Consider the following 22,772-nt stretch of genomic DNA (forward strand, 5'->3'; position numbering starts at 1 on the left):
AAAAGAAGAAGAATCTAGGAGCAGGGGCTGGCCATTTGCTCACTGAGAAGTTATGGAGGAATGGAAGCAAGATGGTTACCTACTTCCAAAGTAACCAAAGAACTGATGTAACACACCTGCAGTTCATGTTTATAAAGCAAGTTATTATCTATTCCCGGTGAAAGGAACTGTCCACTCACTCAATAACAAATGTCAAATGAAAATAAAATCAGATACACTGTGAAATACACTAATGTGTTTTCTACAATAACCCTAATGAAACAGCAAGTGCTGCTTAATCCATTAGGTTTGATTTTCCTTGTCAGTTCTATTGTTTAAAGCTGGATATTCATTAATCAAATCATTTGTGACTGATGATATGTAACATAAAGATAATCACAAGATATAAAGCAAAAATATATGAAAACAACAATATAATGTGACCTATGTATTAATCAGGAAAAATAAATACAACCAACAATCTTGCCAGCCTTTTCATTATCATTAATACCCTAGTTATGAACACAATATTCCCTGTTTCAGCTGATGGGTATTAGCTACTGAAGTCATATTCAACAAGCTTTATCCATAATAACTGCTCTGTAAAAGCATAACAGACTAAAGAAAGTTTGGCTGAAAATTTTAATGGTGTCCACTACCATCAATGGGTGGTAGCCTCCCAGGCAAGAGAGGTTATCATATTTCATGGAGCCTAAAATGATATGAGCAACCAACTCTATGTGCATCACAATACATAAAATCATCCAAAATGATAAAAAATCACAATCAATCTCCAAAATACACATAATGCAAAAATCTACTACTTTTCAATGTAGCCACCTTCAATGCAATCCCTTTCAATTCAATATACCAAATGACCACTATATCTATGTTTAAAAATTAAGTGTTCAGCAATCAGAGGTCAACATGAACTTACATCTTAGAAGCTTTCAGTAAAGATTGAATCATACCCAACAAAATGTTTAAAGGTAAAATACCAGAAAATACAAAAATATGTTGGATACTTCCCAATCAATAATCCTTTGAAAATTGGTCTTTGTGAGCCCAATACTAAGTTTATCATCTGTACCACCTGAATCCTCCATTCAAATATACATTATATATCATATAAAAGAAAAATTCACAACCATAAAAATCTTTGTAAATAGGTAGTGTTAGGAGGGGAAGTAGTAATACTCTAAACAAATCAATAAATATAGTACAGTATCTCCCATTCTGACACAACTATCACTCATCCTAAAAATCTGAACTGAAATATCTAATACACATTCATGAGAGACCTATTTACTAATGAATCAGTAATAAAGTAAAAAGAAATCAAAATTTACTGACCTCATAACAGTGATGAATTACAAGTATCCTGCTGCTGGATCTTGCACTAAAATTTTTCATTCTTGAAAAAGAATGCAATACTTTCCTTTACCTTCCAGCCCCAAGAGTCACTTCTATCCTTATGAGGCTCCTGCAGCACTCAGGAGCAGGCCACATCAACCAGTTGGGAACACAGGTCATAAAGTGCTGTTATGTTGTGTGTGTCTCTATGTACAGAAAGTACAGGGCAATTGAGCAGTAACTGCTCAGTGTCTTTTCCATGGTAGTTGTATCAAATGCAAGAAAGGAATTCATAGTGATATAACGATGGGTGATGTACTAAGTATAAGCAAGATGATGAATCATATTTGTCCAAGGAGCAGGGATTCTGATGTGTATATGTCTGGGAAGTTTGAGTTTTAAGACTGATCTGGGGATACCAGATGCTTTGTGCTTGATGGGTTATTTCAACATTACATGTTTTATCAGGGATATATCTGTGCTGTTCTATAGAAGTATGTATGTATGTAAGCATATGTGTCCTTCTTCATCTGCTTTCTGGCACTATCTAACTGATGTGGGAAATGGCAATCAAGTGAGGTGGTTTAATCAAGTAAGCAATGAAAGGGTAAGAGAGATGTGTGGTAATAAAAAGTGTGGTTAAGGGAGCAGAAGAGGGTGTATTGAAATGGTTCGGTCACAAGGAGAGAATGAGTGAGGAAAGATTGACAAAGAGGATATATGTGTCAAGTGGAGGGAACAAGGAGAAGTAGGAGACCAAATTGGAGGTGGAAGTATGGAGTGAAAAAGGTTTTGAGTGATCAGGGTCTGAACATACAGGAGGGTGAAAGGCGTGCTAGGAATAGGGTAAATTGGAACAATGTGATTTACGGGGTCGAAGTGCTTTCAATGGATTGAACCTGGGCATGGGAAGCGTTTGGGGTAAACCATGGAAAGTTTTGTGGGGCCTGGATGTGGAAAGAGAGCTGTGGTTTCGGTGGATTATAAATGACAGCTAGAGACTGAGTGTGAACAAATGTGGCCTTTGTTGTCTTTTCCTAGCAATACCTCACACGTGCACAGGGGGAGGGGGTGCCATTTCATGTGTGGCAGGGTGGCGACAGGAATGGATGAAGGCAGCAAGTATTAATTACGTACATGTGTATATATGTATATGTCTGTGTATGTATATATATGTATACGTTGAAATGTATAGGTATGTATATGAGTGTGTGTGGACATGGATGTATATGCATGTGTATGTGGATGGGTTGGGCCATTCTTTCGTCTGTTTCCTTGTGCTACCTTGCAAACGCAGGAGACAGCGACGAAGTATAATATGACTCACTTCCGCTTCCATGGTTCCATCCGCTGCCAAATCCACTCCCAGATATCTAAAACACTTCATTTCCTCCACTTTTTCTCCATTCAAACATACCTCCCAATTGACTTGTCCCTCAACCCTACTGTACCAAATAACCTTGCTCTTATACACATTCACTCTCAACTTTCTTCTTTCACACACTTTACCAAACTCAGTCACCAGTTTCTGCAATTTCTCACCCGAATCAGCCACAGCACTGTATCATCAGCGAACAAAAACTGACTCACTTCCCAAGCTCTCTCATCCACAACAGACTGCATACTTGCCCCTCTCTCCAAAACACAGACATATACATATATACACATGTACATAATTCATACTGTCTGACCTTATTCATCCCCGTCGCCACCCCGCCACACATGAAATGACAACCCCCTTCCCCCACGTGTGTGAGGTAGTGCTAGGAAAAGACAACAAAGGCCACATTCGTTCATACTCAGTCTCTAGCTGTCATGTATAATGCACCGAAATCAAAGCTCTCTTTCCACATCCAGGCCTCACAAAACTTTCCATGGTTTACCCCAGACACTTTACATGCCCTGGTTCAATCCACCGACAGCACGTTGACCCCAGTATACCACATCGTTCCAATTCACTCTATTCCTTGCACGCCATTCACCCTCCTGCATGTTCAAGCCCCGATCACTCAAAATCTTTTTCACTCCATCTTTCCACCTCCAATTTGGTCTCCCACTTCTCCTCATTCCCTCCACCTCTGACACATATATCCTCTTGGTCAATCTTTCCTCACTCATTCTCTCCATGTGACCAAAGCAGTTCAAAACACCCTCTTCTGCTCTCTCAACCATACTCTTTTTATTACCACACATCTCTCTTACCCTTTCATTACTTACTCAATCAAACCTCCTCACACCACATATTGTCCTCAAACATCTCATTTCTAGCACATCCACCCTCCTCTGCACAACTCTATCTATAGCCCACGTCTCGCAACCATACAATATTGCTGGAACCACTATTCCTTCAAACATACCCATTTTTGCTTTCCAAGATAACGTTTTCAACTTCCAAACATTTTTCAATGCTCCCAGAACTTTCACCCCCTCCCCCACCCTATATATAAATATATATACAGAAAATGCACACTTCATTCAATAATGATCAAGCTCATTACTGAATATTCTTTAAGATGTGAAAACAGTATTATGCATTTGTACAAAATACAAAAACAATATGAATGGTGTCCCTTTCTTGAATTTCATCCTAAAGGTTCTCTTATGGTAGAGCATATTCTTCAGTGTGTTCCCCTGCTGTAAACAATCAAGTTAAACAATGTTATGAGTGTGACATATACACCCACTTGCTAAAGGGCTAATTGGCAATTGCTAAAAGGAGCCTAGTGATGAAAAAGGGGGGAGGGGGGAGCATCATATCACAATGGTTGTACTGTAAATACTTAAAGAGCCTAAACCAAGCCAACACTTCTCACCTGGGAAAGAGTCACCCAATGAGGAGTAAGCACATGTCGGGTTATATTCTAGTAAAAGACAAACAAATATTACAAGGAGAACCTTGAACACTTGTTGAATAAGGTTCAACAAAGTAAAATGTGCGAGCAGAAAGCAAAAGAACATGAAGTAAAAGGAAAAAAGTATAAAATAAATACATCATACAGGGTTAAAAAATTAACAAATAAAAACAAATGCTGCATGTAAAAATATAACTAACAATCAGGTTGAAGCAAGGATAATAGTATATGATCATGTCATTAGGACAGCATGTAAGAAACCAGCAATCAAGAACACACAGTTCCTTAAATATCTAATTCTACTGATGTAGAATACAATGAACTTCTTAAACATGGCCTTCCCAAAAAACAAAATTTTTCTAAATTCCTGCACAACAACCTGTATTCATCTGCAGTATGACTAAAAAGAAAATCACATTTCATCATTGCAACAGTACAGGAATCTTATCAGTTCTTCACATAACCTAGGCACAAAAAAACTGATTATTGACTGACTGAAATTACTATTTCTCTTGCATTACAAATCAAAACATTCTATCCACAAACAACAACTGTCTCAGTAACTAATTCAGCATTGTCAACTTACCCTATAATCTGCCAAGACTTGAAAAGCTGCATGCTTTAAGACTGCCCAGCAACTGTGGTCTGGGGATCAACTTGAGTACTTAACATAGCATTCTACCCCTGATGATATTAACTGGAACTTTCACCAAGTATAAAAATCTAATCTACTCTAACCTGCAAAGTTGAACTTTCAAAAACATTTCTCTATTCTGTATCTGAGTATCCTCCTTCAATTTCTTTAGAAAGAAACAATGCATACTATAAAACACTTACATTTTATCTTTCCAAATTTTCCAATTGTAGCCAAATTTTGTTCCAAACAATGATATTAGCAAACCTGTGAAGCATAACTCTCACCTGCCATCCATGACTATACTTTTCCTATTTATTCACTTACAAACTGCACAATGAGCCAAAAGTAATTTCTCATTCCTTACAAAAAAAACATCAAAAACTATAAAATTTCATTCACAGCACTGTGCACCTTCAATTGTATAACTGAAATTATACATTTACTTTAGAGGTTAAATCTCATAAGAAAACTTAAAAACAATGATATACATGAAAAAGACTTGGCATTATTCCAAGCAAATAGTGCAAATGTGAAATCAATCCATTATGTTCTTAGAAAGTCTAATTTTACTAACATGATCCTTAAGTTATCTGTAACTAAAAAATGTAAACTTCCACTTCATGAGATGTATATAACATACTAAATGCATGCATGAGTTGTATCTCCCAGAATAAATAGGTACCTCTAGAGAGGAAACACTAGCCTTCACTCATCACTCAATAACCACTTAATTGTGATTGCAGCAGCTCGCTCAATACAAGCCCGCCCTCAGCCAACCAGCAACTACCTTCAGTCTGACATCCCTGACCTCATTTCCAGTTCATGAGATTTTCCTAGTCCCAGACAAGAAGCATCAATCCAATGGCAACAATCTCAACAGATACAAAGAAAAGACTTCTGAACTAAGAGGGAAAGATGAATCACAGTCAAATTACTCATGTTCAAATCACCCTTCACTAGTACCCAAAAACTCGCATCAAAACTACTCACAGACTCACTAAGGTTTTCCCAAAACAGTAACCATTCTTCATTATTCTTCTTGTGGCCATGTGCATAAGCACTTATAATCAACCAAAATTACGGTATCTTAAAATACTGACCACGGTACACGTAAGTACAACATTTACATAATAACTATATAATGAACACACAACACACATACACACAAAAAATACTAATCCATGGGATGGAAAAAAGTGGGTCTGTTTGCAGTACGTTCTCACTTGACACAATCCTAAAAAATAGGATGCTCTAATAGCCTCGCAGCAGTATCTGATTTGTCGAGTATGAGCCACAAATAAGAGAGCTGCTATAATCGCAATCAAATGGTTAGCAAAGGGTGAGAGGGACGAGAAAAGTCTAATGCATCCTCACTGGAAATACAATACTGAGGGTTGGATGGTTCTGTCCCACATATTCCCTAATGGGTGTTTCATTTTGCTAACCATGAGTTAGACTGCAATATCTCATGTAACTCATTAGCAGATAGAAATAACACCATTTTAACATGTTAATACACTTAAGCCATTCAAGTTACAACAGAGTCTCATATAATCACTGTGGGCCAGCACAAAAGAGTCTCATATAGTTACTAATGTGGGCCTGCATGCATTATATATGCATTCACTTATTCAGTCTTTTAATATCAAAACAAATCATTACTTTAATAAGAAAGCACACATGTAGTGGAAATACTTAAAAAGCTCCATATTCACAAATGCTCCTTGAATGCATTCATAAATCACTTTCAAAGGTTTTCCTAATCAGTATATAAATGTTTCTTCTACAAAAGCTAAGTACTGCAACTATATCATTCTACTGATGACATTCTATGCACAAAAACAAATAATCTAGTCAACTGAAAATATCTTAAGCACAAAAAGAAGTGTTTTATAGTATGACTTATATTTCCCCATTCTTTGAAATGTTATAAACCAATGCATAAAACAATTCCAAAAATTACAGTAAAACTCCCAAAATGAAAATCAAATGGGGTCATCAATCATTCACAATATTCAGGAACACAAAACAGTCTAAAACATATGAAGAAACATAAATACATTTATGTTTGTATTTCTTCATGTATGTATGTGTGGACTTGCATAATTATTTATTATTATTATTCTTTTTTCCTTTTCATAAATGTTCGCCTCTTCCCACATTAGCGAGGTAGTGCCAAGAACAGAGGACTGAGCCCAAGAGGGAAAAACCTTCACTTGGCCCCCCTCTCTGTTCCTTCCCTTGGAAAAGCAAAACACTGGAGGGGAGGACTTCCAGCCCCCCCCCCCCCTCCCCAGTCACCTTTTATGACATGTAGGGAACATCTTGGAAGCATTCCCCCTCCCCCATCCCCAGGGATAACAGGAAACTACTTTCTTTCAAACTATTCGCCATTTCCCGCATTAGCGAGGTAGCGTTAAGAACAGAGGACTGGGCCTTTGAGGGAATACCCTCACCTGGCCTAATTCTCTGTTCCTTCTTTTGGAAAATTAAAAAAAAAAAAACAGGAAACTACTATGTAGACTAATATTCACAGCATCCTGCCAGGTACTGGTATATCTAAGTCTGCATCACCAAATGGGCCAAGAAAGCAAATCTTATCATTTTCATTATTATTATCATTATTATTATCATTATCAATATACTTAATCGCTGTTTCCCGCATCAGTGAGGTTGTGATAGGAAACAGACAAAGAATGGCCCATCCACTCATATACATAAATGCCCATACACGCACATATACATACTACCCACGTATTTCCAGCATGTCGTAGAAGGCGACTAAAAGGAGAGGGAGTGGGGGGCTGGAAATCCTCTCCTCATGTTTTCAATTTTCCAAAAGAAGGAACAAAATTGGGGGCCACGGGAGGATATCTCCTCTAAGGCTCAACGCTACCTTGTTCTCAACGCTACCTTGCTAGTGCAGGAAATGGCAAATATGTATAAAAAAAAATATATATACATACATGTACATACACATACAAAGACATATACATATATACACATGTATATATTCATACTTGCTTGCCTTCATCCATTATCGGCACTACCCCGCCCCACAGAAAACAGCATTGCCACCCCCTACATCAGCGAGGTAGGGCCAGAAAAACAGACAAAAAACAGGCCACATTCAGTTACACTCAGCCTTTAGCTGTCATGTGATGCAACAAAACCACAGCTCCCTTTCCACATCCAGGCCCCACAGATCTTTCCATGGTTTACCCAGCCACATTCCTTGGTTCAATCAACTGATAGCACATCGACCCCGATATACCAAATCATTCCAATTTACTCTATTCCTTGCATGCCTCTCAACATCCTGTATGTTCAGGGACTGATCGCCTTTTTTTCATCTGTTTCCTGATGCTACTTCACTGATGCAGGGGGGGGGGGGGTGCTGTTTCCTGTGGGCCAATAAGTGAAAAGCTCCTTATGTCTTGGTTGCCACACATTCACATATGCATTTCCATACATTAAATGTCTTCTTATCTTTTACCTGCCTAACTCAGACAAATATAAATAAAATCACCATAATATATCTATTTATGTTACTGACACCCATTCCCTCTGGGAACTCACATCAAATATAGTAACCAGTTATTCGTATCTGGCTCATCCTTATGAATATTCAGTATCATGCATCTATCAACATATATGATGATGTTCTACCCTAAAAGCATAAAAATACAACTTAGAATTCCATTATCTACATTATCAACTCCTTTTTCCATAGCATATCTTCCCTGGGTACAGGGGTGAAAGAATACTTCCCACATATTCCCTGCATGCTACAGGAGGCAAATAAGTGGAGTGAAACACAGAGGCCTAGAAACCCTTCCCTTCTTGTATTTCAATTTCTAAAAGGTGAAACAAGATGAAAGAGCCAGGTGAGGAGTTTTCATCCTCCTAAAAGGCTCAGACTGGATAATCTGAATATTTGGACGTAACCAGGTTGCGACAAAAGGAGAGATATGTTTGAGGAAAGGAACCTGGATTTTTTTTCATTGTTTCCCATGTAAGCACCAGGAAACAGACAAAGAAAGACACATCCACTTACAAACAAAGATACGAACACATGTGCACATACACACACACATATACCTATATACATATGCATATATATACAAAAACATATATACATATGTACATATTCATACTTCCTTACCTTCATCCATTCCCGAAGCCACACCAACCCACAGGAAACAGAACAAATACATGAGGGAAAAGAAAAGAGATAACACATTCTTTCTCTTCTTTTCCCCCACGACTGATCGCCACCCCATGTCAATATGGTAGCACAGAAAACAAACAAAGAAAGGTCACATCCACAAACAACCATACATGAGCTGTCATGTGTAGCAAAACAACAGCTCCCCATACACAGCCAGGCACGACAGACCTTTCCACGGTTTACCCCAGACATTTCACATGCCGTGGTTCAGTCTAATGACAGGATGTTGACCCCAGTATATCACATTGTTCCCAAAAACTCTATTCTGTGCGCACCTTTCATCCTCCTGCATGTTCAGGCACCAACTGCTCAAAATCTTTTTTACTCCATCCTTCTATCTCCACTTTCTTCTCCTACTTCTCCATGTTGTCTCGACCTCTGACACATGCATCTTCTTTGTACTTTCCTCACTCCTTCTCCCCATATGTCCAAACCACTTCAACACGTCTTCTTCTGCTCTCTGAACCAAACTCTTTTTATTTCCACACATCTCCCTTTCCCTTTCATTACTTACTCAATCAAACCACCTCACATAAAGCTCCAGGGTAGTGGGTATGAATGGTTTACAAATGTCTTAAGAGTAAAGACTGGAGTAACAAGTAAGACAAAATCTCCTGCAGAGTAATTTTCTTTCTCTGTCACACCCAATCACACATCATTCACCACACTTCAAACAAAACCTTCTCTACCCTTCAATCAAATCCCAAGTCTTTCTAACAGGTTCACTTTCTTCTCTGAGTCTGGTGAAAATTTCTAGGAAATTAACAAACAAAGAATTTCAGCAAATAATAGTTTCAAAGGCTGTATCTTTGGGAGGTTTACTGTAGGAAGTTTTGTTTTGTTGCACATCATTCCTGGTGTATTCTTGATTTTACATATCCTTGACATTTATACTGAAAAAACACTCAAAATAAGACTAAAGATTTATATGACATAGTTTCTTTCCACTTATTCTGAAGTTCTTCATCCTTTCAAGTACGGTAACTTAAGGAAAAAAAAACTCTTAACATCAAGGTCCCCAGATCCACAGTAGCGGTATAGTGTTTCTCTGTAGGAACAAACTCACCTGGTCTGAGCGCCGCTGCACCAACATGCCCAGAACTTTAGAGAAAAAAGATGCTAGTAATGGATTAAGGGGTTTCTCCTTCTTGAGGAATCTGTAAAGAAATGATAGAGTAAAAATAAAAATGGCATCCCAATAAAAAAGTAAAGGTAGAAAATGAATATTCATGTACCATACAAACACAAAATTACTGTTAACAAAATACTCCTGCAAAGATCAGTGTGGGCAGTTTTAATCTCTGTATGCAGGGGCACCACAGATTATCATAAAAAAGTGTGATTATGTATTATAAAAATAAGAAACCATATGATAATACATTAACTTATCAGTTTACATCAAGAAACCAAAGCATACCTCAGCAGCCTGGGAGTTTTTAAAAAGATATTTAGGACCTTACTCTGTTTAAACTGAAAACATATAAGCAAAGGAATATCAGCTTATATCTTTACAATATCCCCAATCTGATGCTCTGTACATGCCTTCACCCTCTCAATCAATACCCTCCCATATAATTTACCAGGAATACTCAACAAACTTATACCTCTGTAATTTGAGCACTCACTCTTATCCCCTTTGCCTTTGTACAATGGCACTATGCAAGCATTCCGCCAATCCTCAGGCACCTCACCATGAATCATACATACATTCAATAACCTTACCAAACAGTCAACAATACAGAGCATCAGATTGGGGAAGAGCAGTGTGGTTTCAGAAGTGGTAGAGGATGTGTGGATCAGGTGTTTGCTTTGAAGAATGTATGTGAGAAATACTTAGAAAAGCAAATGGATTTGTATGTAGCATTTATGGATCTGGAGAAGGCATATGATAGAGTTGATAGAGATGCTCTGTGGAAGGTATTAAGAATATATGGTGTGGGAGGCAAGTTGTTAGAAGCAGTGAAAAGTTTTTATCGAGGATGTAAGGCATGTGTACGTGTAGGAAGAGAGGAAAGTGATTGGTTCTCAGTGAATGTAGGTTTGCGGCAGGGGTGTGTGATGTCTCCATGGTTGTTTAATTTGTTTATGGATGGGGTTGTTAGGGAGGTGAATGCAAGAGCTTTGGAAAGAGGGGCAAGTATGCAGTCTGTTGTGGATGAGAGCTTGGGAAGTGAGTCAGCTGTTGTTCGCTGATGATACAGCGCTGGTGGCTGATTCATGTGAGAAACTGCAGAAGCTGGTGACTGAGTTTGGTAAAGTGTGTGAAAGAAGAAAGTTAAGAGTAAATGTGAATAAGAGCAAGGTTATTAGGTACAGTAGGGTTGAGGGTCAAGTCAATTGGGAGGTAAGTTTGAATGGAGAAAAGCTGGAGGAAGTGAAGTGTTTTAGATATCTGGGAGTGGATCTGGCAGCAGATGGAACCATGGAAGCGGAAGTGAATCATAGGGTGGGGGAGGGGGCGAAAATTCTGGGAGCCTTGAGGAATGTTTGGAAGTCGAGAACATTATCTTGGAAAGCAAAAATGGGTATGTTTGAAGGAATAGTGGTTCCGACAATGTTGTATGGTTGCGAGGCGTGGGCTATGGATAGAGTTGTACGCAGGAGGGTGGATGTGCTGGAAATGAGACGTTTGAGGGCAATATGTGGTGTGAGGTGGTTTGATCGAGTAAGTAATGTAAGGGTGAGAGAGATGTGTGGAAATAAAAAGAGTGTGGTTGAGAGAGCAGAAGAGGGTGTTTTGAAATGGTTTGGTCACATGGAGAGAATGAGTGGGGAAAGATTGACCAAGAGGATATATGTGTCAGAGGTGGAGGGAACGAGGAAGAGTGGGAGACCAAACTGGAGGTGGAAAGATGGAGTGAAAAAGATTTTGAGTGATCGGGGCCTGAACATGCAGGAGGGTGAAAGGCGTGCAAGGAATAGAGTGAATTGGAACGATGTGGTATACCGGGGTCGACGTGCTGTCAATGGATTGAACCAGGGCATGTGAAGCGTCTGGGGTAAACCATGCAAAGTGTGTGGGGCCTGGATGTGGAAAGGGAGCTGTGGTTTCGGTGCATTATTACATGACAGCTAGAGACTCAGTGTGAACGAATGGGGCCTTTGGTGTTTTTCCTAGGGCTACCTCGCACACATGAGGGGGGGAGGGGGTTGTTATTCCATGTGTGGCGAGGTGGCGATGGGAACAAATAAAGGCAGACAGTATGAATTATGTACATGTGTATATATGTATATGTCTGTGTGTGTAATATATATGTGTACATTGAGATGTATAGGTATGTATATTGTGCGTGTGTGGACATGTATATATATACATGTGTATGTGGGCGGGTTGGGCCATTCTTTCGTCTGTTTCCTTGCGCTACCTCGCTAACGCGGGAGACAGCGATAAAGCAAAATAAATAAAATCTTTACAATTATGAATACTCTTATGAATAATCTTAATATGTACATACTTATGATAGCCCCTTCACCAGGCCAAGAGTGACTTCATGGCAATATGCTATATGAATAATCTTAATATGTACAGACTTATGATAGCCCCTTCACCAAGCCATGAGTGACTTCATGGCAATATGCTATATGAATAATCTTAATATGTACAGACTTATGATAGCCCCTTCACCAGGCCAAGAGTGACCATGGCAATATGCTATATAATGAAACACTGGTATAAGATATTTTCCTAAAAGTTAAAAGTTAAGATGTATATACCTTTACATAAATATCAGCCTGACAGACTAAAAACTGTAGTCCTCAGGCACTATAAGCCAGCCATACAATTTGACCAGCCCCCTAACATTTTCTTAGTTTGACACTGATGCAACAAACTCAAGGCAACTTGCATTTATCCAGACTCAATTTGACAAAAATTAAATGGTTGAAATGCATTAGTTTGATAAATTCTGCTGCTACTTCAAGTCATATCAACCTTATTACTATTCATTCAGAGGTTATAACACGAAATACACTACAAATGTGACATCGTTCTTATTAACAACAATAATCTGCACTGCCCAATATCGTAACCATACTCTCATAGCCCAACAGAGAATAATCACACTAATCAAAGTATTCCAGGGTCGATGTGCTGTCAATGGATTGAACCAGGGCATGTGAAGCGTCTGGGGTAAACCATGGAAGTTTGTGGGGCCTGGACGTGGAAAGGGAGCTGTGGTTTCAGTGCATTACATATGACAGCTACAGACTGAGTGTGAACGAATGTGGCCTTTTCTGTCTCTTCCTTGTGCTACCGGTCGTGCACACAGATGTGTGTGTGTGTGTGTGTGTGTGTGTGTGTGTGTGTGTCTGTGTGTGTGTGTGCTGCTGCTATTTCATGTGTGGTAGGGTGACAAGGGGAATGGATGAAGGCAGCAAGTATGAATATGTACATGAGTATGTATGTATATGTCTGTGTATGTATATGTATGTATACGGTGAAATGTACAGGTACGTATATGTGCGTGTGTGGGTGTTCATGTATATATATGTGTAAGTGGGTGGGTTGGGCCATTCTTTTGTGTTTCCTTGCACTACCTCACTAACGTGGGAGACAGTGATCAAGTATAACAAATAAAAAAATCAAAGTACTCAGTGTACGTGTTAGTGTAAGTAGTGAAACAAAAAACATTGGCTGCATTCCTCCTCATTTATAAAGGACCTGCGGATGAACATGCATAGCCTCACTTGGCAGGTTAAAAAATAGCATAATAATACATAGCTGTCACAAAGCTTGAGTGCAGCAACAAATCACAATTATAATACCAGAGTTCCTGGATCTATGTTAACTACTAAGCGATTAAATGTTTATATCAGTGAAATGTTGAGATACATTAACCAACTTCGACAAAATATCACTGTCACTCAAATACTGAGTCTACAGTAAGTTCTACAGCCTGCTGGTGAACATACACTGGCACACTAACATTTGACGAAGGCTAATAGTCTGTATTATAAAATGACTGATCTTTAAAAAAAAAAATTCTTAGAAATGATGAAAAAACATGTCATAAAGTAACTTGAAAGTAAATATAATTTCCTCTACTAATTCTTTGCCTTTGTATCACCATATCTTGAGTAATCATGTTACAGCTTGGCAGAGATATTAAGCAAATATAGTATTACCAAGGCAATATGTCAAGTAAAGAAAGGATTCAGAAAATATTCAGAATCAACATCTCACTAAAATGAAGCATCTATCAACTAGATATTGTCTTAGTAGGTATGACTAAAATAACTCACTTGTACAATATATCTAAAAGGTTGGTGGAGGCAACCAATTTGTCTATGATTGCAGGAACATCTGCTGTAAGCAGCTCAGCAGCTAAGTTGGCATATTTGAATCGCATCTGTAATTCTCCATCCATCGATGGCTCATTCACTACTAAGCAAACCAACTCATCAAGAACCTCCGCTCGTGTCAGACTGAAAAAATATAATATTCATGATATATAATTCTATACATAAAGTCACAAAAGAGACAATACCCACGACAGCTACAGAATGGATGAGACAATCACCCTACATAAGCTACTCCAAAATATCTATCTACATCTCTGATCCCTATTCCCAACTGGAATTCACTGGGGTGGTTACTCCTCAGGAAAACTATGGCCTGACTTTGTGAGTACCACTTATTCCTAAATTTTCTGAGCATTTTCATGTGGTTTAGATGTCCATTTTTTTAAATGTATTTTTTCAAAATATACACAACTGAGAAGACTGACCCTAGGTTAGGAGGTCTCGAATGTAACTCACCATTACTCAAGACATTTATGTTTTCTTTAAGCAATTTTGCTTTAAATGACCTCTCCTAGGAAAACAATACTATCAACAGTAGAGGTGGGCTATATTGCAAAACAAGAGTAGTTTGAAAGGTCTAGGCACATTCATGTTTCTAAAACGATACTTTGAATTTTTCGGTAAGATAAAAACGAAAAATATGCAATGCCTACAAGATGTACATACTTAACATTTTCTCATCTGTATCTCCTCCTATCTCCGGTCTGGTTTCAGTTCATTTTGAACCAATAACACTTTATCAAATTACATCTAAAATTCAACGACTCTGAAGTGGGAATTGAAAAAAAATAATTGCCTAAATACAATAGTTAAAAGGCATGACTACTATTAAGAATAGAGCACTTAACCCTTCTCACTTACAAATCTATAAGTCTCCTATTTTGCGCCTTACACTCTTGAAGGAGTTCATCCTCATCCATGAGCTCAGAGAGGGTAACATTCTGAAAAATAAGTCAGGATTAATAAAAAATATCTGCCATCTAGCTCAGTTCTAAATGTAAACCTACTCACTCCATCTGGCAAGTAGCTCAACTTCTTATAACATGTCATATTTTAAGAATATATGCATATCCTATCAAGACATCTTTCTTCAATTCATTTGATCCATTACACTTACTCCCATATTTTGTCCTTCCCTCAAACTTCAATCTTCCATTACATCTAATCCCACCAACCTAAAATAAGGAAATTCTTACTAGTTTTCTTTACATGTTCACGTCAAGGTCTTTAAATTCATCACCCATTTCTCACTCCTATCATAACATTATCCTTTACTTCCTTGTGATCTTACTCCTCAGTCTAAACACGCATTTGATCCTATGTGAATTTTTTTTAAAGAAAATCCACCTCAAAACCTTCTACTCCAATGGAATGTTGTTCAGATAAAGTTGGAGCAGTGCACTACCATCCTTAATTATGTTTACATTCAAGATAATGGTTTCATTATTTAAAACATATTAGTTAATGTGTCCCAATTAGAGGAAAAACAAGCAATGCTTTAGATTAAAACTACAATATACATATAAGAGTAGCCTGAAAGTCTGGAAGAATTCTGTTAGAACCACACAAAAAAACTTATGACTATCTATAATAAACACGACCCAAACATACATGAACAATTAGGTTAAATGCATCAAAGAATACATAAAAGTGTACAAACAGTAAAGAAAAACTGAATATGCTTATAATACTCCCTCCTTTAACAATTGTTTAGATAAGAAACACTTTAAAACAACCAAAGACGTCAGGTACATACATCCAATATGTCTGCAGAAAATTCATACCATTACAACATATGAGTATGTACTTACTTTGTAAAGAAGATATTACTTACTTCCTTTTGTAGAAGAGTCTCAATCTGGGCAGAAGAACCAAAATTGTACTTCCAAAACATCTTGTTTCACCTAACATAAAAGAAGAAAGAATTCAAAAGAAAGAAAAAATATACGATATTCTAAGTATAATAAGTTAACATTACTTTGTATACAAAAAGGTCTGACTGATGATTCTGATTCTGTTTCTTAGCTATCACAGCATACTCATATATTTATTTATCTATTTTGCTTTGTCGCTGTCTCCCGCATTTGTGAGGTAGCGCAAGGAAACAGACGAAAAAAATGGCCCAACCCACCCCCATACACATGTATATACATACACGTCCACACACGCAAATATACATACCTATACATCTCAATGTACACATATATATACACACACAGACATATACATATATACACATGTACATAATTCATACTGTCTGCCTTTATTTATTCCCATCGCCACTTTGCCACACATGGAATAAAATCCCCCTCCCCCCAAATGTGTGCGAGGTAGCGCTAGGAAAAGACAACAAAGGCCCCATTTGTTCACAGCTGTCTCTAGCTGTCATGTAATAATGCCCGAAACCACAGCTCCCTTTCCACATCCAGGCCCCACAGAACTTTCCATAGTTTACCCCAGACGCTTCACATGCCCTGATTCAATCCATTGACAGCACATCGACCCCGGTATACCACATCGATCCAATTCACTCTATTCCTTGCCCGCCTTTCTCCCTCCTGCATGTTCAGGCCCAGATCACTCAAAATCTTTTTCACTCCATCTTTCCACCTCCAATTTATATATATATATATATATATATATATATATATATATATATATATATATATATATATATATATATATTATATATAATCCCTGGGGATAGGGGAGAAAGAATACTTCCCACGTATTCCCTGCGTGTCGTAGAAGGCGACTAAAAGGGGAGGGAGCGGGTGGCTGGAAATCCTGCCCTCTCTTTTTTTTAAATTTTCCAAAAGAAGGAACAGAGAAGGGGGCCAAGTGAGGATATTCCCTCAAAGGCCCAGTCCTTTGTTCTTAACGCTACCTCGCTGATGCGGGAAATGGCGAATAGTATGAAAAAAAAAATAAATATATATATATATATATATATATTACAATTCCACTTCCATGGCTCCATTTGCTGCCATGTCCACTCCCTGGTATCTGAAACACTTCACTTCCTCTAATTCTTCTCCATTCAAATTCACACCACAGCCATCTCTTCTGTTTTCACTTCCTCATTCACAACATAATCAAATTCAAGAATTACATGATCACTTTTCCAACTCATCATCCAACCAGATTCGCTGACATTCTGGAATGGGAAATTTTCTTGTATACACCTTAACACCTTGTATCTCCATGATTACTTGTCACAAAAAGAATCCAAATCCACCCAGTCTACCTCTTTATAACTGAAATCCCTCATTAGTTGTCCTTTACCTTCTCTGAGGATGGGTATAACTTATTGTTTCATGTACTATCTTTTTCATGTACTATCTTAATTGTTCCATTATTGCTAGCACTGTACAATTGTTCCAGCTCATCAAACATCTTCAAAGAACTATATGAGCACCACCATGCACTTCTTCCCATGGTATTACCAGAATGGACCATCTAATACTACATTCTGATTCATGTTTTTACTAACAAGAGGGTCAATTCACCTCCTATGTTTTCTCTTTCCCTCCTCACTGTCATATACCCCTTTAGGCAGAACAGGTGAGATCTCTCTTTAGCTAGATTTCTTCCCACAACTCCAACAATATCAGGCGCATTTCCCCTTATACTATCCTTAAATTCAACCTCTTTACAGTTTACCACAAATCCATCCATGTTTACATAAACTATTTTCAGTCTGACATGACCATCACTTAACATTCCTGGCCCCTTTGCTGGATCCCAATCTCCTCAAACGAATCCATTCCACACAGTCCCCAGCAACACACCACTATACCACTAGAACTATTTCACCAATATCTTTATTTATAAAGCAGCTTAAAAGAGATTCTCATAGGGTTTGTTGAATTATTACATGTTCATAACCTTTATAACCATAACACTATAGAATAGCATGGAACACAACACAAACCTCCATAACACAATTTGTTATTACTTCCTTGTCTACACTACCACTACAAAATAAAATCACTAAGAAACAAGGTTGGTTTCTATGCATAGCTGTACTGGTAACTTAACTATCATACCAAATGACCAAAAAAGCACATAAGCACATAGATAACACATGAAAATGCAGTTCACGCCATTACCCAAAAGTCCTCACAAGAACCCATTCCATGGGGTCCCCAATAGCAGGTCATATTAATGCTAGCACCTTATATTACTACCATGTATCTCAAGTTTTGAACATGTAAGGCAAACGTTTCTTAGATTATGCTTGTTTTCATGTTTCACCTATTTCTAAGTTAATAAGCCCCACATCATCTCGGTACTCCATACACCTCCCCAGTAAATCAGTAATAAAATATAATGCTTCCAATCACACAGCACAGATGGAAACTATTTCTGCTAAGTATAAGGACTTTATGTATAAAGACTAACAATATGCATTTCTTTTGAATTCATAAGATAACTCTGTAGTGCCTGAACGATCTTATCTTAATCACCTTAATACACCTAACTAGCGAACCCAAGGACATGGTGTTCGTTAATAATCACATTTCTATAGTGTTCTTAAACCTTCCATTATCCAGTTCGGCAGAATACGTAAATCAATCACCTACAGACATCATTACGGCCTCCTGTTCCTACCACCTACCACTACCTCGACTTATTCAACCTCCCACCAAAACTTTACAAGCGAAAGACTAGTTCTCTTACCTTGATATAAAAATCCTGCTCATATTACTCCAATGTTCCAATACCAAGTGGATACTTTAGATATGATATATCATAACTTTATCATAAAAACTAAAGTAAGAGGGAAATTAGACGAAATGATAAAACGCCCTCCGATGGCAGGACTCAAATACGTTGTAAGAGATTTCAGTTTCACGGGATTTTTCTGGGACTCCAGGCTATTTTCGCCAACATCTGGCTATCTTTAGAGTCTGTAGACACCGCCGTATGCCCCCGCACATCTAAAATAATGAAGGACAAGGCGTAGCTCTACAACAGGAGGAAAAGAATTATCGAGCTGCTTCTGCCGTGTCACAAACAAACAGATTTTCAGATGATGCAAAATGGCGCACGATAGTAAATATTTCACTATATATTAGAAAACTTCTCACTAGTGGGATATTAAATTAATTATTTTCTTGATTATCACTTAGGTCTTAATTCCGTGCCTGTATGAAGTCCTATCAAATATTCCAAAAAATGTACTCGCCGTTTAATATTTATCAGATGTGCGCTTTAAATATCTACATATTATGAAATATTAAAACAGCCATAGAGAGAAGTTAAATTTGCCGAAATAAGGTATCAATTATCGTAGTTTCTTAATCTTCTATCAAGGGTTGAGATCTTACTCATGGTAAAAAATTCTGCCAATAGTATACATACTTGCCCTACAAGTTTTCAAAATCACTCCAGTAACACTGGCACTTCCAGGTTGTGTTGGATCTATAAATTTGTTTAATTCTGACCTCTTTCTTCTTTATGAGGAACTACCCGAAGTATTTGTTTTTACATTATGCAAACACACAACGAAAGACCACATTATGACATAACAAGACGTATTCTGGTTGATCGCTTCATGTTCCTCGTGACCTGGCGAAGTCGTCTTAGGATTTCCTTCAAGCCCAAAATACATTTTCTAGAAGACAGAACATGGTGAAGATCACACCTCAGCTGCCTGTGTATTTCAGCACTGTCGGTATCTTTCCTTATCATTGTTTTCCCATATATCCAACAGATTCTAAACGATCAATACACTGTAATAAGTAAACCGAGCGGCCTAGATACATTAATTCATTCCCATTTACTACAAGAGGCTGGCATTTAAATCAATTAACCATCTACAAAGTTGTCAGACACAAGAACTGGATACCAGTCTGCATTACATGAACTCTCACAAATTCTATCCAGCCCACTGTTCATCAGTGGTTTAAAATACTATGTTGGTCTGTCAGTGATGTTTAAATTACTGAATATGAAATATATTGTCATAGAAATATGGAACAAGCAATCAATATAGTTAAAAACGTATCATATGCCTATTTCCCATTCACCAGACTCCGCTAGCTGTAGGTAACAACGTAAGTGAATAGTCAGCTTTACCGAGGCTGTATCATTTGGGAGGACATCCTCGTCAAGGAACTTTTCCGAAGGAATCTATATTTCCCTGCTACTGGAAGTAACGCAGTCAGGAGCTGCAGAAACCATTACTAAGGTCATGAATAACACAACGACTCTCACCAGAATTGGTCCTGGGCTAATCATATATATATATATATATATATATATATATATATATATATATATATATATATATATATATATATATTTTTTTTTTTTTTTTTTTTTTTTTTATACTTTGTCGCTGTCTCCCGCGTTTGCGAGGTAGCGCAAGGAAACAGACGAAAGAAGAAGTGGCCCAACCCCCCCCCCCCCCATACACATGTACATACACACGTCCACACACGCAAATATACATACCTACACAGCTTTCCATGGTTTACCCCAGACGCTTCACATGCCTTGCTTCAATCCACTGACAGCACGTCAACCCCTGTATACCACATGACTCCAATTCACTCTATTTCTTGCCCTCCTTTCACCCTCCTGCATGTTCAGGCCCCGATCACACAAAATCTTTTTCACTCCATCTTTCCACCTCCAATTTGGTCTCCCTCTTCTCCTCGTTCCCTCCACCTCCGACACATATATCCTCTTGGTCAATCTCTCCTCACTCATTCTCTCCATGTGCCCAAACCATTTCAAAACACCCTCTTCTGCTCTCTCAACCACGCTCTTTTTATTTCCACACATCTCTCTTACCCTTACGTTACTTACTCGATCAAACCACCTCACACCACACATTGTCCTCAAACATCTCATTTCCAGCACATCCATCCTCCTGCGCACATCTCTATCCATAGCCCACGCCTCGCAACCATACAACATTGTTGGAACCACTATTCCCTCAAACATACCCATTTTTGCTTTCCGAGATAATGTTCTCGACTTCCACACATTTTTCAAGGCTCCCAAAATTTTCGCCCCCTCCCCCACCCTATGATCCACTTCCGCTTCCATGGTTCCATCCGCTGACAGATCCACTCCCAGATATCTAAAACACTTCACTTCCTCCAGTTTTTCTCCATTCAAACTCACCTCCCAATTGACTTGACCCTCACCCCTACTGTACCTAATAACCTTGCTCTTATTCACATTTACTCTCAACTTTCTTCTTCCACACACTTTACCAAACTCAGTCACCAGCTTCTGCAGTTTCTCACATGAATCAGCCACCAGCGCTGTATCATCAGCGAACAACAACTGACTCACTTCCCAAGCTCTCTCATCCCCAACAGACTTCATACTTGCCCCTCTTTCCAGGACTCTTGCATTTACCTCCCTTACAACCCCATCCATAAACAAATTAAACAACCATGGAGACATCACACACCCCTGCCGCAAACCTACATTCACTGAGAACCAATCACTTTCCTCTCTTCCTACACGTACACATGCCTTACATCCTCGATAAAAACTTTTCACTGCTTCTAACAACTTGCCTCCCACACCATATATTCTTAATACCTTCCACAGAGCATCTCTATCAACTCTATCATATGCCTTCTCCAGATCCATAAATGCTACATACAAATCCATTTGCTTTTCTAAGTATTTCTCACATACATTCTTCAAAGCAAACACCTGATCCACACATCCTCTACCACTTCTGAAACCGCACTGCTCTTCCCCAATCTGATGCTCTGTACATGCCTTCACCCTCTCAATCAATACCCTCCCATATAATTTACCAGGAATACTCAACAAACTTATACCTCTGTAATTTGAGCACTCACTCTTATCCCCTTTGCCTTTGTACAATGGCACTATGCACGCATTCCGCCAATCCTCAGGCACCTCACCATGAGTCATACATACATTAAATAACCTTACCAACCAGTCAACAATACAGTCACCCCCTTTCTTAATAAATTCCACTGCAATACCATCCAAACCTGCTGCCTTGCCGGCTTTCATCTTCCGCAAAGCTTTTACTACCTCTTCTCTGTTTACCAAATCATTTTCCCTAACCCTCTCACTTTGCACACCACCTCGACCAAAACACCCTATATCTGCCACTCTATCATCAGACACATTCAACAAACCTTCAAAATACTCATTCCATCTCCTTCTCACATCACCGCTACTTGTTATCACCTCCCCATTTACGCCCTTCACTGAAGTTCCCATTTGCTCCCTTGTCTTACGCACCCTATTTACCTCCTTCCAGAACATCTTTTTATTTTCCCTAAAATTTACTGATAGTCTCTCACCCCAACTCTCATTTGCCCTTTTTTTCACCTCTTGCACCTTTCTCTTGACCTCCTGTCTCTTTCTTTTATACTTCTCCCACTCAATTGCATTTTTTCCCTGCAAA

The 22,772-nt window shown here is 38.4% G+C and overlaps 1 protein-coding gene across 11 annotated transcripts in view; it reads right to left on the reverse strand.

Moving 5' to 3' along the window:
• The window catches only part of LOC139747243 (serine/threonine-protein phosphatase 6 regulatory subunit 3-like), an 89,222-nt gene extending 69,812 nt beyond the window's left edge, over positions 1 to 19,410 (reverse strand). For 5 of the 11 annotated variants that reach the window (XM_071659307.1, XM_071659305.1, XM_071659304.1 and 2 more), the window contains exons 1-5: positions 19,037 to 19,395; positions 16,188 to 16,257; positions 15,215 to 15,294; positions 14,294 to 14,476; positions 10,119 to 10,209 (exon numbers count right to left, since the gene is read on the reverse strand). In XM_071659307.1, the coding sequence (XP_071515408.1) occupies positions 10,119 to 10,209; positions 14,294 to 14,476; positions 15,215 to 15,294; positions 16,188 to 16,247 (414 nt within the window). In that variant the 5' untranslated portion in view covers positions 16,248 to 16,257; positions 19,037 to 19,395. Of the gene's footprint in view, positions 1 to 10,118; positions 10,210 to 14,293; positions 14,477 to 15,214; positions 15,295 to 16,187; positions 16,258 to 19,036 lie in introns of all 11 variants that reach the window. The other 6 variants (XM_071659296.1, XM_071659300.1, XM_071659298.1 and 3 more) reach the window with 3 other exon arrangements.
• Between the last annotated feature and the right edge of the window lie 3,362 nt (positions 19,411 to 22,772).

This window comes from Panulirus ornatus, chromosome 68 (assembly GCF_036320965.1).
Source record: "Panulirus ornatus isolate Po-2019 chromosome 68, ASM3632096v1, whole genome shotgun sequence".
Classification (NCBI taxonomy): Eukaryota; Metazoa; Arthropoda; class Malacostraca; order Decapoda; family Palinuridae; genus Panulirus; species Panulirus ornatus.